The following is a 16,029-nucleotide window of genomic DNA, read 5'->3' as shown; positions in this document are numbered from 1 at the left end:
AGACCATATAAAGAGTTATGTTTGACTAGTTTTTTTAAAGAGTTATGTAATATCAGTTACATGTCTTCCTTTCTCAAACTGAAAAAAACTCTGAATTCCACAGCACATCTGGCCCTAAGGCTGGAAAATGGATTATGGATATGCAAGTGCTATGAAGAGAATTCAAATATGCAATGGGATAGTGTCTAGGTGGCTACAGTTTGAATATTTAGGGAGGACCCCTCTGGGAAGGTGATATTTAAGCTTAGTTCTGAATGAAAAAAAAAATAATAAAGGCAGTCATACAAAGATCAGGGGAGAGCATTCCAAGCAGAGGGAGCAGCTAATGCAAAGATGAACACAAAGGAGGCCACTGTGGCTACAGCATATTAGGCTGGATGAAGAGTGCTATAAATTGATGGAAGTACTTCATGTAGATAGGAAAATTGTGAGTCCGGTGTGCTAAACCCTTTGGTAAATACTGTGCAGTGATTATGAGTGTGGTGGCTGTCAACAACTAGAAGGCCTGGAGGGGAATCTTCCTGGGTGAGAAAGCAGGTGGGGGGAGATATTTCAGATAGAGAAAACATAAAGCAGTTATGAGGCTGAAATGGTAGGCTAAGATTTATGGCCTCAAGACCTTGGTTTGAGGAAAAGTATAGAAGGAAGACAGATTAGATATCTGGGGCTCAAGACTCTAATGACATAGCTTCTGGTAGCTGGCTGAAAGATGTTCTAGGATGACCAAGACCTGGGTCTTAAATAATAGTCTCCGGTTGAAGTCCAATCTGCAGTGTGTGATCTGGGCTTTTGGACTTAAAATAAATTAGACAAAGATAGAGGACAGTAGCAACGCCTGAACTGATGAAAGATGTTTTTGCCTCTTTAGATTTGTGCTTCTCAGCAGCTGTCCTAGAATGTCTGTCTCCAAGCGTCTCTCTTAGCGGCTCTCCACATTCATCTCTCTGTGATCCTATCTGGCATCTCTCTTCCTATCTATCTCGGCCTCAACATATTTCTCTTTACATGGCTCTCTCTCTGTAACTCAGATTCCTCATCTTTGGATCTCCTTGTCTGAATGTCCCAGAATCTGGTTCCGTCCATTCGTCTGTGTCTGTACTGTAATTCTCTTTCTCCAACTGGACTGTGCCCTCCTGGAAGGCATGAATCTTTTATTATTCCGCTGGGTATCTCAGGTGCCCCGCACACAGTCTAGCATATAGGAGTCTCAAATACATTCATACTCGAAGGAAGGCTTTTTCAGAGGAGAAAGGCACCCGTTCTCAATATCCACCCCTCTTCTCCCACGCGGAGCGGGCCACTTGCCAAAAGATCACCTAGAGAGTAGGGCGAGGGGTGTTGTGGTATTGTACTGCTGCTATTGGTCTCTTTCCCCGGCTGAAATAACTCTCTGGGGATACCTTAGCAGGAGGAATTCGCCCTCTGACCAAGGTACTAAGGTACCAGGCCACGCCCCCACGTCTCACGCGGCAGCGGCAGACGCCCCGCTCCATCGCAACCGCCCCTTCCGCCGCTTCGCCTCGGCCAATCAGCGAGCGCCTGCGCCCCCATCCGGTGGAGTGGCCGGCGACAAGATGGCAGCAGCGTGTCGGAGCGTGAAGGTAGGTTCTTTGCCTCTGTTGCTTGCCCTCCTTTACGGGCCGGGTCAGCGCGGCCGTGAAACTAGGAGAAAGAGATCGGTTTCGGGAGAAAGGGTCATGCTTATGTAGGCCTGGTATTGTGGCCGTTGGGCTCAGGAGGTGAAAGTAAACTCTCCGCGGCGCATCTGTCTGTCTATCTATCTATCTATCTATCTATCTATCTATCTATCTATCTATCTATCATCTATCTATCTATCTAGGGTCACGGGACGGGCTGTCTGGGGATGAGATTCCCCCTGCCCCCGAGGTCCCAACGGTGAGGAGAAGCGGCACACCTGGTTTACCCGCAGGGGTGACCACTACCGCTCCCCTCCCCCCTTCTCCTCAGAAGGCTGGAGAACAGGCAGGTGACAGCGTGGGGATGGTCTGGTCAATGTAACAGCTGACCCTGACCGTGTCGCTTTTGACAGGGCCTGGTGGCGGTAATAACCGGAGGAGCCTCGGGCCTGGGCCTGGTCACGGCGGAGCGACTGGTGGGGCAGGGAGCCTCCGCTGTGCTTCTGGACCTGCCCAACTCGGGTGGGGAGGCCCAGGCCAAGAAGTTAGGAAACAACTGCGTCTTCGCCCCAGCCGACGTAAGTGGGGTCACCTCTCCTCTCCCAGGGTGTGCATGAGGTCACCAATACCGGCCTGGGAACCTGTGGGGGTCCCTCCCATAAGGGTCTCCTCTATGGGGCCGGTGGACCCATCTCCTTGTCTCTTTTGGCCTGAGCCTTCAAGCACTGTGAGACCACCTGTGATAAGGATTCTCTAAAGCTGGGATTCACAACAATGGGATGGGGATTGGACATAACAATCTCCTGGAGGAGTTATGTATGATTTGAAAATGCATATTGTGCCTTGTAATTTTATATTTACAAAGTCAAAAAACTTGTTTTCATGAAACATACTACAGAAAGTAAAACTTGATGAATCATCTTAGCAGGTAAGGATACAAAAAAGCTAGTTTATCTTCCTATCAATAATTCTCACAACAGGGTTATTTTTTATTTTTATTTTTGAGATGGAGTCTCGCTCTGTCGCCCAGGCTAGAATGCAGTGGCACAATCTCAGCTCCTTGCAACCTCCACCTTCTGAGTTCAAGCGATTTTCCTGCCTCAACCTCCCAAGTAGCTGGGATTACAGGCACCCGCCACCACGCCCAGCTAAGTTTTTTTGTATTTTTAGAAGAGATGGGGTTTCACCATGTTGGCCAGGCTGGTCTTGAACTGCTGATCTCAGGTGATCTGCCTGCCTTGGCATCCCAAAGTACTGGGATTACAGGTGTGAGCCACTGCACACGGCCTCACAACAGAGTTGTATTAGTGCTCTGATCCACAGCAATTAAGAATCTTCAGGAGCATGTGAATTTATCAAGAGGGTATTGATTTGAAAAATGTTTTGCAACATTGCTCTACATTACCTAACATTTTCACCTTTGACCTACTCTCTGAATTTTTTTTTTTTTTTTTTTTTTTTTTTTTGAGACAGAGTCTCACTGTTGCCCAGGCTGGAGTGCAATGGCACGATCTCGGCTCACTGCAACCTCTGCCTCCTGGGTTCAAGCAATTCTTCTGCCTCAGCCTTCCAAGTAGCTGGGATTACAGGCATGTGTCACTATGCCGGCTAATTTTGTATTTTTAGTAGAGACGGGGTTTCACCACATTGGCCAGGCTGGTCTCAAACTCCTGATCTCAAGTGATCCACCCGCCTTGGCCTCCCAGTGCTGAGATTACAGGCATGAGCCACTGCACCCAGCCTATCTCTCAAGTTTTACAACCTTTTCTCTTGGCCTATCCCTTCTCACAAATCTCTTCTCACCCAAGTACTGGGCATGCCCTGCCCTGCCCTGCCCTCCCTCAAGTTTAGTGGTGAGAGTGTGTGCTGGGAGATGAATACCTTCTCCACTTCTCCCTTTGAAGGTGACCTCTGAGAAGGATGTGCAAACAGCTCTGGCTCTAGCAAAAGAAAAGTTTGGCCGTGTGGATGTAGCTGTCAACTGTGCAGGCATCGCGGTGGCTATCAAGACATACAACTTAAAGAAGAGCCAGGCCCATACCTTGGAAGACTTCCAGCGAGTTCTTAATGTAAGGCCTTGGAAGTTCTCCAGGGATAGTGGGAGTAAGAGGTGTCTGGCTGTGGAGGACCCCAAAGTTTTTAGGGGACAAAGGCTTCTTCTGCCTCAGGTCCTATACTATGTCTCTACCTGTCCTACAGGTGAATCTCATGGGCACCTTCAATGTGATCCGCCTGGTGGCTGGTGAGATGGGCCAGAATGAACCAGACCAGGGAGGCCAACGTGGGGTCATCATCAACACCGCCAGTGTGGCTGCCTTCGAGGGTCAGGTGTGTGGGCAGGGGCAAGACTTATGCCTCCTAAGTGACTTGTTGGGGCCCTCCCACCTATGACCTCTACTCTTTCTCCAGGTTGGACAAGCTGCATACTCTGCTTCCAAGGGGGGAATAGTGGGCATGACACTGCCCATTGCTCGGGATCTGGCTCCCATAGGCATCCGGGTGATGACCATTGCTCCAGGTAGACATATCCCCTCTCTCCGTCACACCTGGGATTGGGTGGGATCCATGGACAGTTGAGAGGAGAAGGTATTCACCACCTAAGCAACAGCAACCTTTTATCTTTGGGCCCCAGGGAAGCACCAAGAAGTAGGGCTAAAGTGAGGAAGAACGAGGTAAATATGAAAGCAAGGGTGAGTCTCTGAATTTGGCTATATTGTTTAGGTCTGTTTGGGACCCCACTGCTGACCAGCCTCCCAGAGAAAGTGCGCAACTTCTTGGCCAGCCAAGTGCCCTTCCCTAGCCGACTGGGTGACCCTGCTGAGTATGCTCACCTGGTACAGGCCATCATCGAGAACCCATTCCTCAACGGAGAGGTCATCCGGCTGGATGGGGCCATTCGTATGCAGCCTTGAAGGGAGAAGGCAGAGAAAACACACGCTCCTCTGCCCTTCCTTCCCCTGGGGTACTACTCTCCAGCTTGGGAGGAAGCCCAGTAGCCATTTTGTAACTGCCTACCAGTTGTCTTCTGTGCCTAATAAAGTCTCTTTTTCTCATAGAGTGTAGGCAGTGTTGTGTGCTAGGGGGCCTGGCATGGGGAAGAAATGTGAAGGCTGTGACAGGGTTGGATGCTCAGAGCTCCAGGGTGGGGTGGGAAAGGCAATACCTTCATAATACTTTTTGTGTCCCGTTACAACACGTGGACTTGATTTTGAGTGAAGAACTTTATTACCTAGGTTAGAAGGTGGGAGTATGCAGCATTTTTCTCTTTGACTCCTAACCGCCTGTGAGCTTGATGGAGGAGAAGGAAGAGATAAACATCCTGAACTTAGCGGCTGCTGGTGTTAAATTGCCGGTGATACTGGGCTGTAGGTTGATTGGTATAGATTACTGAATTCAGGTAATCCTGCCTGTGAAAGAAGTCCAGAGATCTCAGCTGACATGCTTTCCCTCTCTCCCTGGTTCCTCACCATCCCTCTTCTCCCTCCCTTGGCATTTATCTCCACCACCACCACCTAGAACTCACTGGGCTTTTTGCTCATTAGCCAGCTGCTGGTTGAAGGAGCCTAGACCCCTTTGAAATACAGCACACAATTCCCTCTCCTGCTCTTCTAGCTCCAGCAATGCCTGGGCTGAACTCATGGTCTGGCTTTTCCATTCAGTATCCAGTGTTTTCTCAGCCTGACGGTGAGCTTCCTTCTTAGAGCGTTGTACTTCCTGCTCTTTCCTGATGGCAGCTCGCTGCTCTGGAGTCATGCCCTTCCAGCAATAGGGCAGGACCCGGTGGGGAGCCGTACGGTGTTGGGCGACCTGGGGGTTTTCAGTCAGTAGGTCACTTGTGCTCTGGTGCCGGATCTCCGCAAGGTTGGCCTTCTGTTCACGCTGACGCTCACAGCGCTGACGCCCAGCCTGCACAGCTGCCTGGTGGAGCCCCCAAATGCAAACATTTGGGTGCCCAACCTCAGGGAACTCTGTCACAGGGGAGGGGGGAACATGGCCCTACTCCTCCATCTCAAGGAAAGAAAGAACACATACTACATGGCCTTTCAATGCCCCTAACGTATGTGTTGGGGATAATGGGCAGGGAGCTTCTCTGCCTTCAGGAAACCTTTAGATGAGAAGCGGAGGATGAGAGGGCAATGTTCTGTTCTCAAGTCATCCTGCTTCTGGAGGTGGGGAGAGGTGACTTGTACCCTAAGAGGGGCCTTTGGTGAAAGGGGAGTACTCAGATGAGAGGGCTGATGCTGATTGAAGAGGGGATGTAAGAGGAAGAATGTGGCTAAGGTTCCCCAGGACTTTGTTCAGCAGTTGGGGAGAGCCCAGGGTACTGGATGGCTCAGGCCATACCTGCGCTTTGTTGGCGTTGGCCATGGCACACATCATGGCCGCACGACAGGACTCCTCCAGCCTGGCCAGATGGGTGGCCTGCGCGTCCATGGCGAGGCGCAGCTGGTTACTGAGCGCATCTACACAGAGAAATATGGCCGGGGTACTGTACTGGCTTGCTCCATTCCTGTTTCACTCATCCAGCCATTTGTTCAGCAAGTTTTGTGTTTGTGTGTGTACGAATGTTTAGGAGGGGGGTAGTGTCTGAGTTGTAGGGATGTGGAAGGAACTACTTCCACATCCCTTGGCTAGGAACAGCCAAGGTGCAGCAACAAGGATTTCTCAAGTGCATAACTAAAAGATGCCTCCAATGGACCTGGGTCCCAATGTCAGCTCTGTTGCTTCTGAGCTGTGTGATTTTGGGTAAATCATTTCTGAATCTCAGTCTAAGGGCCATGTGTTGGGTTCTAATGATACCATTGAATTAAATCCTATCCTCAGATAACTCCCTGATCAAACTAGATAGACCACAATCTGGCAAGAGCAATGGCAGGGATGTACACAGGGTATTAAGAGGATTTTGGGTGGTGGAAAAGAGGAAGGTTTCCAGGAAGAGGTGATCCTTGAAATACATTTTGTATACAGGCTAAAAGAGCAAAGGGCATTCCAGGCTGAGGGCATGGCATGAGCAAAGGTACTGACAATTTGTTTCTGCTTCAGCCACACTGAGCTCCTTGCTGTTCCTAAGACCTGTCAGACACTGTATGGGAGATGGGTAGACATGAAAGAGATGGTTCATCTTCAGTAGTCTGACATTTTAGGGAGAAGACAGATATTAAACAAATACTTTAACAATTAGCTACAACTAAAATAAGTAGTCCAACAGAACAGAGTGCTGTAACAGGGTTGATGTGAAGGGTGAACAGTGCAAGCAGATTAACACATGGTCCTTGCCCTTGAAGGGCTTCTTCTAATGGAAGAAAAGGATGTGGCCACAGATAATATCATAATAGTAGCTACTCTATGTGTTATAGATTATTATTCTCATTTTAAAGATGAAGAAACTGAAGCACAGAAGGGAAAATTCATTTGCCCAAACCAGCTAGTAAGCGGCAGAGCCATTAGATCTGTCTGCACTGTGCTGCCTCCAGGTAATAGAGTGCCAAACTCATCAAGAACAATGCTACACTGTCAGTTACTGAAGGAAGTCAGGGAGGTTGGGGTCTGCACAACCTAACATTTCAGCACCAACCCTGTGGATAATTGGACCTCCCCACACAGTTCTGGTCCCCTGGGTGCTGTACTGAGCTTAGGACAGATCCCCACTAGGCCTCAGGTCTCAGAGTCTGGAGGGTCGGGCTGCTTACCTGCACAATTCTCATCAACCTTGGCTTGCTGTTGCTCCTGCTGCTGCCTTTCCAAGTTGTACCTGAACTGCCCTTGCTGCATTCTCAGCCGTGTGGCCCTGTCTAGGTCTTCCCCAGAGAAGTACTGCAGGCTGGCTGGACCAGGATAGGTATTACTGTAACTAAGATAGGTTGGAAGCCCCTTCCAGACTTGGTCTGGATCCCAAAGACTAAATTCACGCCCGTTCTTGAGCTGCTGCTTCTGCTCCCGAAACTCCTGGACTTTCTTGGCCAGCCGACGTGTTCGATCTGCCTCTTCCTTCTCTAACATCTGGACTACCACATCATACTGCACCTGGCTGGTACCTGGGGGTGGTGAGCAAGGATATGGAGAAGATACCCCAGGAGGGACAGAGTCCACTTAGCATGGCCTCTACTCTCAAGGTCCATCCGGTTTGTCCCACCACCCCAGGGCCTCAGGCCACACTCAGAGGCAGAACTGCCCTACCTCAGCCCAGTCGAGCTCTTTCTTTACACCCTTGTCTGGCCCCTGGCTTTGGGCTTTTACCATAAGCTGCCTCCTTGCTTCTTTCTGCTGCTTCCCGACGCTTTCGGTCTCCCACCTGGTTGTTCAGGGCCTGGACATCCACCTGATCCCAAAGAAAGGAGCACAATCAGAGTAGGGGCCCAGCAGGGGGCCTTCAATGTCCTACCACAAACTTCTTAGAACTTACCTGTTTCAGAATCCTCCTGTAGCTCCCCAGTACCTACTGGATAAAGTTCTAGCTCCTGAGCATGGTTTGTAAGCCTCTCCATGGTCTAGCCTCTGCTTCCTTCTCTGGCCTCATCTCTTAGTACCCTCCTCCCCTGTCCCACCTTACCCTTCTGAGCTGTGCTTACAGTTCCCTGAATATCTTAGGCTGTTTTGAACCAATAGCCTTTGCTCAAGCTGCTCCCTCCACTTGAAACATTTTCCTCCCCTCTTTACACAAATCCCAATTCATCCTTCGAGACCAGCTCAGCCTTCACCTTCCTGACCCCTCAGGCAGGTTCTACTCCCATAGAATCTAGAACCCACTGTCTACATTATATTGAAGTTCGCCTCTCTGTATTCTCTCCTCCACCAGACTGTGAGCCCTTTCAGGGCCTTAGCCATTTCTGTATCCCCACTGCCCAACACAGTGCTAGGCACAGAACAGGCCCCGAGGAAATGCTTGTCAGCTTGTCAGCTGGATCTCAATCAGACCGCTAATACTGTAGCCAACTTCTTAAGGCAGGCACTATGAACTGGTTTTCAAAGCTGCCACTGTGTGTTAATACCCACCTGACTTCCTTCAGCCTCATTTTACAGAAAAGGAGCCTGGGGCTCAGAGAAGATAGGTGATTTATCCAAAGCTGCACACACAACAGTCAGCAGACCTGGCCTTAAATAGTTACGGGGTCTTTTCCAGAATACCATGCTGCATCCCCCCTCTATCCACTCACCTATCTTTTGTTTCTTAAACTATCAATATTTTCTCTTTATTTTGATTATAATTCATTTATCACATTTCGAAATCATACAAAAAGGAATACAGTTTAGTGAGGAGTAAGTGTCCCTTCCATCTCTGTCTCTCAGCCTGGTTAACAGTTTCTTAACATAGCCTTGCAGAGATAGTTTAGGTATATGCAGTAATTTTGAGACAGGGTCTCACTCTGTTGCTCAGGCTGGAGTGCAACGTTGTGATCTCGGCTCACTGCAACCTCCTCCTCCTGGATTCAAGTGATTCTTGTGCCTCAGCCTCCCAAGTAGCTGGGATTACAGGCATGCACCACCACGCCCAGCTAATTTTTGTATTTTCAGTAGATACAGGGTTTCACCATGTTGGCCAGGCTGGTCTCAAACTCCTGACCTCATGTGATCTGCTCGCCTCAGCCTCCCAAAGTGCTGGGATTACAGGTGTGAGCCACTGCACCCGGACTCCAAATATTCTTTAGGCCTCTTTTAGCTCCATGTTGCCTGTCTCAAGAACCAGGTCACATGGCCCAGAGCTGACTGGAGAAGGGTCAGCCGTCTCCCCTAGTCTCTTCCCCTGCACTGACCCATCCTTCTTCCCAAGCTCTTTCCAGGCCTGTAGGGGTGGGTGCCTTCTCTCCCTTTCCTTCCTTTCCCACCCTAGGGGCCTGCTTGAATCAGGGGAAGGGCTATCATGGGCACTGCTACACATTCCTCTCCAGGTGTAAGAGTGAGGTGGCCCTGATCCCGAGCAACAGTCCCTACTACCCACTCACCCCCATGACTCGGTTCCGCACATTGAAGAATCGGTTTTGTCGCTCTTTTTCTCGATTTCTTCTGGCCTCGATGGCTGCTGCTTCCTTGGTATCTGTTGACTGGTTTATGTTATACATCTGGAGCAAAAGGGAGGTGGAATGGCCCATCAGTGCCAACCACCATCTTTGACTACACGCCACCCCCATTCCTTTCTCCCTAAAATATTTCAGCAGTTATTGATTCCTACTGATTTTACTTCCTGATATATTTCATATCTGTGCCCCCTATCTCTGCTGTCACCAGCTTAATTCAGGCCTCACAATCTGGTGTCAGGAAATATCTCAGGAGCCTCACTGGGCTCTCTTGCTCCAACGTCACCCTCTCTGCACTGGATTTCTCTACACTGGCTACCAGAGTGATCTTTGGGAAGCAAATCTGACCATGGCACTCCTCAGCATAAAGCTTTTGAAAGCACCTTTAAAGCAAATGGCTCCCCAGTGCTTATAAGGCCCAACCCCTTTGCCAGATTTATAAGGTTCTTCATAATCTGACCCCTGCTCACCTTTCTAAGCCTCAAACACATCTACAACACTCCTTTTTCATTATACTGTACTCAGTTTTCCTTATTTCAGTTAAGTGGCACCACCATTCACCAAGTTGCTCAGGCCAAATCTAGGAGAGATCCTTTAATCCTTCCTTTCCCTCACTTCCTCTTCTTTCAAAATAACCCTGGTCCAAGCCACCATCGCCACCTTCTTGAATAACCACAACTGTCTCCATGTTGGTATTCCAGCTTCCTCTATTGACTCCTATAGCCCAATCACAGAAACCAGAAGCAGCTTTCTTTTCTGAAATATATGTCCCCCTCGTTTTTTTTTTTTTTTTTTTTTATTACTTTTATTACTTATTTTCTGGTCAAATGAACGGCTAGAAAGCTTAAATTTGCCTGTGTTCTTTCATATTTTGGGAAGCTCACTTTTGGCATGTAACCCAGCCAAAGCTGCAGTCAAAAAAACTTTAGCAAACATAAATCTGATCATGTCTCTCACCTGCTTAAATCCTCCACTAGCTTCCCACTGTACTTAGAATCAGATCCAAACTCCTTACGGTGGGCTTTCAAGATCTAGTTCCTGCACACCTCTCCAATTTGTCTCAAACCACCATCTCCCTTGCTTACAGTGCTCCAGGCACACTGATCAAGTCCTCCAACACAGTAACTGTTCCCACCCCAGGGCCTTTGTATGTGCTGTTCCTTTGTTTGGAGCATGATTCTTTAATTCCTCCTATAGCTATTTGGATCTTTTTGGGGGGTGTGTGTGTGTGTGTGTGTGTTCCATTTTGCAACTGTGAAGTAGTTGATACATACAGGAGAACATATATAACCCATATATGTAAGTTAGGATGCATGATAACATAGAAATCCATGAACTAACTCCCCAGATAAGAAACAGAACATTATTGATACCACTGAAGTGTCCTGAGTCTCTTCCCCCTCATCCTTACTCCAAGAGCATTCCATATACTATCCAAAATGTGTTACCATTCCCTCTCTCTCTCACTGTGTTGCCCAGGCTGGTCTTGAACTCCTGGGCTCAAGTGTTCCTCCTGCTTCAGCATCCTAAAGTGCTGAGATTACAGGTGTGAGCCACCTGTAATGCCCGGCCTGACAAGAACATTTTTGATGGAGTTCTGGGGATGAAACTCTGATTGAGGTGGGCTCAAGAGAGACTAGGACTGCAGGACAAACAACTCAGCTAATTTTTTTTTCCCAAGAGAAAAAGACAGAAGGACCTATAAATTTTAAGATTTATATATACAGGGTGGAAGTTTCTCTAGTATATACCTAGGAGTGGAAGTGCTGGATCATAGGGTATATGCATATTTAACTTTACAAGATACTGCTAAAGTTGTTTTTCAAGGAGATTGTAATTTACACTTTCACAATAGTGTATAAAAATTCTAGTCATTACACATTGTCACCAACACTTGGTATACCAGACTTTTACATTTTTGCCAATTTGTGGGTACAAAATTATAATTACTTGTTTTAATTGGAATTTTCCTTAATAAAGTTCTTTTCATGTGTTTTTTTTTTTGACCATCTTTATTTACTTCTCTTTGGAGTGCCCATTCATATCTGTTCATTTAAAAAAAAAATCAGGTTGTCCTTTTTTTTTTGAGAGTGTCTCACTCTGTTGCTCAGGCTGGAATGCAGTGGCATGATCTTAGCTCGCTGCAATCTCCGCCTCCTGGGCTCAAGTGATCCTCCCACCTCACCCTCCTGAGTAGCTGGGACTACAGGTGTGACTAATTTTTGTATTTTTTGTAGAGACAGGGTTTCTCTATATTACCCAGGCTGGTCTTGAACTCCTGGGCTCAAACAATCCTCCCATCTCAGCCTCCCCAGTTGTTGAGATTACAGGTGTGACCACCATGCCCAGCCAGGTTTTCCTTTTAAAATTAATTGTGGGAGTTCCTTTAATATTCTACACATTAATAATTTCTTTAAAAGTGGGAAATATCTTCTCCAAATTTGTGACTTGTTTTTTCACTTGATTTTTTTTTTTTTGAGACAGAGTCTTGCTCTGTTGTCCAGGTCGCAGTGGTGCAATTTCGGCTCACTGCAGCCTCTGCCTCTTGGGTTCAAGTGATTCTCCTGCCTCAGCCTCCTGAGTAGCTGGGACTACAGGCGCACACCACCACACCCAGCTAATTTTTGTATTTTTAGTAGAGATGGAGTTTCACCATGTTGGTCAGGCTGGTTTCGAACTCCTGACCTCAAGTGATCTGCCTGCCTCAGCCTCCCAAAGTGTGGGATTATAGGTGTGAGCCACCGCCCTGGCTTTCACTTGATTTTTAAGGTAATAATTGATACATACAAAGCAATGTGGTTAATATACATGTAGGTTCTGAAGCACATTAACAAAATGAACACCTGTGGACTCTACACAAATCTTGGAAAATAGAACATTATCAATATTTTAGAAGCTTTCTGTATGCACTTACCACATCTTTTCACTTTCTTTATGGTGAATTCGAATGTAGTCATACTTACCCATCTTTCCTTTGAGCTTAGTAGTATTAAGAAATCCCTCCCTATCCGGAGGTCATAAAGATATTCTCCTATATTTCTAAAGTTTTGCCTTTCTCATTTAATTTTTTTTTTTTTTTTTTTTGAGATGGAGTCTCACTCTGTCACCCAGGCTGGAGTGCAGTGGCGCAATTTCAGCTCACTGCAACCTCCGCCTCCCGGGTTCAAGCGATTCTCCTGCCTCAGCCTCCCAAGTAGCTGGGACTACAGGCACCCACCACCACGCCCGGCTAATTTTTATACTTTTAGTAGAGACGGGGTTTCACCATGTTGGCCAGGCTGGTCTCAAACTCCTGACCCGCCCGCCTTGGCCTCCCAAAGTGCTGGGATTATAGGCATGAGCCACCACGCCCAGCCTTATTTAATTTTTTACTTTTTAGGCAGAGTCTCGCTCTGTCGCCCAGGCTGGAGTGCAATGGTGTGATCTCCGCTCACTGCAAGCTCCACCTCCCAGGTTCACACCATTCTCCTGCCTCAGCCTCCCGAGTAGCTGGGACTACAGGCGCCCGCCACTACGCCCGGCTAATTTTTTGTATTTTTAGTAGAGACGGGGTTTCACCATGTTAGCCAGGATAATCTCGGTCTCCTGACATCGTGATCCGCCCGCCTCGGCCTCCCAAAGTGCTGGGATTACAGGCGTGAGCCACCGTGCCAGGTCCCATTTAATTTTTTTTAATATAGATGGGGTCTCACTATATTGCCCAAGCTATTCTTGAACTCAAGAAATTCTCCTGCCTCGACCTCCCAAAGTGCTGGTATTACAGGCATGAGCCACTGTGCCCGGCCTCATTTAGGTTTTTAATCCACTTGGAATAGCATTTTGTGTATGGTGTGAGATAAGAATCCAATTTAATTTTCCCAAGTGCCATCTCATCTTTTTTTAATTTAAAAATGTATTTTATTTTTGGCCGGGCACGGTGGCTCACGCCTCAGCACTTTGGGAGGCCAAGGCAGGTGGATCATGAGGTCAGGAGTTCAAGACCAGCCTGGCCAACATGGTGAAACCCTGTCTATACTAAAAATACAAAAAAATTAGCTGGCGTGGTGGCAGGCGCCTGTAATCTTAGCTACCTGGGAGGTTGAGGCAGAGAATAAAATGTATTTTATTTTGGTTTTAGATGGGGTCTCTCCCTGTTGCCCAGGATGGAGTGTAGTGGTGCAATCATGGCTCACTGCAGCCTCGAACTCCTGGGCTCAAAGGATCTTCCTGCCCCAGCCTCCTGAGTAGCTGGACTACAGGTGTGTGCCACCATGCCTGGCTAATTTTTAAAATTTTTTTGTAGAGATGGGGTTTTGCTATGTTACCCAGGGCTCACCATCTCATCTTTTAAAAGGGAACAGTATTTCCCCATGGATTACATGAGATTGCTTTCCTTTAGCCATTTCATCCCCTCAGCCTGATTGTTTCTCCCAACTGAACTTCATTTATGGCTCCCCTACTAGATTCCATCTACCAAGCTTCCTCCCTTTATTTATTTTTGAGACAGGGTATTGCTCTGTCACCTAGGCTGGAGTGAAGTGGTGCAGACACCACTCACTACAGCCTCAGCCTTCCAGGCTCAAGTGATCCTCCTGCTTCGGCCTTCTGGGTAGACCACAGGTGAGAGCTGCCACACCCAGCTAATTTTTAAATTTTTAGTAGAGATAGGGTCTCACTATGTTGCCCAGGCTGGTCTTGAACTGCTGGTCTCAAGTGATCCTCCTGCCTTGGCCTGCCTCCCTCACGATGGGATTACAGGTGTCAGCCACCATACCCAGCCACTTCCTCACTTTCTTGGACTTGTCCTAAGTCTTTAGGACTCTTTCTAGCCTTCGGACATAATTTAATAAATAGTTAAAGGAATAATTATGGCAACCACCAGATCCTTTCCGTGTTTAAGTCTGAGAATGGCACCAACTTACCTACTGTTTCCACCTGCCACCACAGTATAAGGTCACTGAAGGGGAAGATTCAGCAGACATTTTAAGCTTCTTGGATTGCTAAGGCCCCTGCCTTATTAATGATAGAGAGCAGAGAGGGAAGAGAGGTAAGGTGGCATCGTGGTATAGAGCTGTGGGAATGGGATGGGGGAGAGGCATGGAGGGAGAGGTAGGTGGAGGTGGAGAGCACCGGCTTAGGGACCCTGACTCCTGGGGGTTCACACAAAATACCTTTCTCAGTAAGGAATCCCGATTTTGAAGCTCTTAGGTTGGCTCTGCATGCAACTTTGTTCTTGGGTTACGGCGGCAGTTTCTGAACTCTGCTTGGTAGAACAGGAGGGAGGTAGCGGATAGGGGTAGTATCTCAGGCCGTAGCCTTCCCCAGCCTGTATCCCTGTTGCCTGGGAATAGCCCCAGCCCCATTCACACCCCATCCGCCTTGGCATCCCGTCCCGCCTCCAATCCCACCCCACCATTAGCAAAGTCTGAGCTCACCTAACACTGAATCCTCCCGTTGGCCCCTCCTTCTCGTCCAGCCCTCCGCTCCCCCCGGGTCCTTCCAATTCCCGCCCCTGTCCTTGTCCTAGCCGTGAAGGCTGGCCAGGCTAAAGCCACAGCCGAGCTCCCACCTTCCTCTTGCCCTGAGGGGCATAATCCTGCTGTGACTTCTGTCTCAGCAAGCGTGAGCTCAGGTCTCCCCCGCCTCCTTGAACCTCAAGAGCTGCTCTGACTCCGCCCAGCACCAACTCCTCCGAGGACCTGGTCCACAGGAGCAAGTGTTTGTTGTTGCCATGCAACAAGAAAGGGGGGCGGAGGCACCACGCCAGTCGTCAGCTCGCTCCTCGTATACGCAACATCAATCCCCGCCCCTGGTCCCACTCCTGCCGGAAGCCGAAAATCCCGTTAGGCCTGGAGGTATTCTCGCGACATTTGCCGGCCGCCCGGCTTGCACTGCGGCGTTTCCCGCGCGGGCTACCTCGGTTCCCGGGCGTACGGCGCGGCCTGTCCTACCGCCGCCGGCGCCGCGGCCGTCATGGGGTTCCTGAAACTGATTGAGATCGAGAACTTTAAGTCGTACAAGGGTCGACAGATTATCGGACCATTTCAGAGGTTCACCGCCATCATTGGACCCAATGGCTCTGGTGAGATAAACCTGGCTGCGGCCCTGCGCACGTCCCGGCCTGGACCCCTTATCCGGTTCCGGAGTAGTACAACCCAGCCCATGTAACCTGAAACGTCGCGGACCCTTACGGGTTCCTTGCCCCTCCAGAGGGGGTTCTGCTCGAACCCACTCTCCCCACGCGGCTGCTCTAACTCGAACCCCTTCCAGGTGTCACTTGTCTCTTCCTGCGCGGCCCCCGCCCCGGCCGAGTGGTACGGGCCGAGCTGCCAGTTACCCCGCCTACTTCCCCCTCCCGCCAAAGTAGGCGCGTCTGGAGCCAGCTTCCCGCCAGCTGCCAG

The 16,029-nt window shown here is 48.9% G+C and overlaps 4 protein-coding genes across 19 annotated transcripts in view; 2 read left to right on the top strand and 2 right to left on the bottom strand.

The window, feature by feature from the left end:
- HSD17B10 (hydroxysteroid 17-beta dehydrogenase 10) overlaps nt 1-4,694 on the top strand; it is an 81,399-nt gene extending 76,705 nt beyond the window's left edge. The window contains exons 2-7 of the mRNA XM_050777017.1: nt 1,544-1,601; nt 2,051-2,215; nt 3,542-3,706; nt 3,837-3,965; nt 4,047-4,155; nt 4,359-4,694. Of these exons, the coding sequence (XP_050632974.1) occupies nt 1,575-1,601; nt 2,051-2,215; nt 3,542-3,706; nt 3,837-3,965; nt 4,047-4,155; nt 4,359-4,549 (786 nt within the window). The 5' untranslated portion in view covers nt 1,544-1,574 and the 3' untranslated portion in view covers nt 4,550-4,694. The remainder of the gene's footprint in view (nt 1-1,543; nt 1,602-2,050; nt 2,216-3,541; nt 3,707-3,836; nt 3,966-4,046; nt 4,156-4,358) is intronic.
- The window catches only part of TSR2 (TSR2 ribosome maturation factor), a 1,158,091-nt gene that overhangs the window by 998,299 nt on the left and 143,763 nt on the right, over nt 1-16,029 (bottom strand). The window lies entirely within an intron of this gene.
- RIBC1 (RIB43A domain with coiled-coils 1) lies at nt 4,844-15,625 on the bottom strand. 7 transcript variants are annotated; one of them, XM_050776953.1, is made up of 9 exons: nt 15,064-15,488; nt 14,800-14,888; nt 14,551-14,641; nt 9,578-9,694; nt 7,875-7,956; nt 7,328-7,672; nt 5,982-6,100; nt 5,161-5,555; nt 4,844-5,044 (listed from the first exon to the last, which is right to left on the bottom strand). In XM_050776953.1, the coding sequence occupies exons 4-9, from the start codon at nt 9,692-9,694 to the stop codon at nt 4,963-4,965; spliced, it is 1,140 nt and encodes a 379-aa protein (XP_050632910.1). In that variant the 5' UTR covers nt 14,551-14,641; nt 14,800-14,888; nt 15,064-15,488; the 3' UTR covers nt 4,844-4,962. The 7 variants fall into 7 exon arrangements, with proteins under 7 accessions (XP_050632910.1, XP_050632908.1, XP_050632911.1 ...); XM_050776951.1 differs by having other exon boundaries at nt 15,198-15,473; XM_050776954.1 differs by lacking the exons at nt 14,551-14,641; nt 15,064-15,488 and adding an exon at nt 15,545-15,625.
- SMC1A (structural maintenance of chromosomes 1A) overlaps nt 15,507-16,029 on the top strand; it is a 63,115-nt gene continuing 62,592 nt past the window's right edge. For 2 of the 3 annotated variants that reach the window (XR_007722677.1, XR_007722676.1), the window contains exon 1: nt 15,507-15,710. Coding sequence is in view for 1 of the 3 variants with exons in the window: in XM_050776840.1 (XP_050632797.1) it covers nt 15,602-15,710 (109 nt within the window). In the remaining 2 variants the exon portion in view is untranslated. The remainder of the gene's footprint in view (nt 15,711-16,029) is intronic. The other variant, XM_050776840.1, reaches the window with a different exon arrangement.

Source organism: Macaca thibetana, chromosome X (assembly GCF_024542745.1).
Source record: "Macaca thibetana thibetana isolate TM-01 chromosome X, ASM2454274v1, whole genome shotgun sequence".
Lineage (NCBI taxonomy): Eukaryota > Metazoa > Chordata > Mammalia > Primates > Cercopithecidae > Macaca > Macaca thibetana.
Note: the sequence above shows the minus strand (reverse complement) of the source record. Positions and strands in the feature narration are given on the sequence as shown.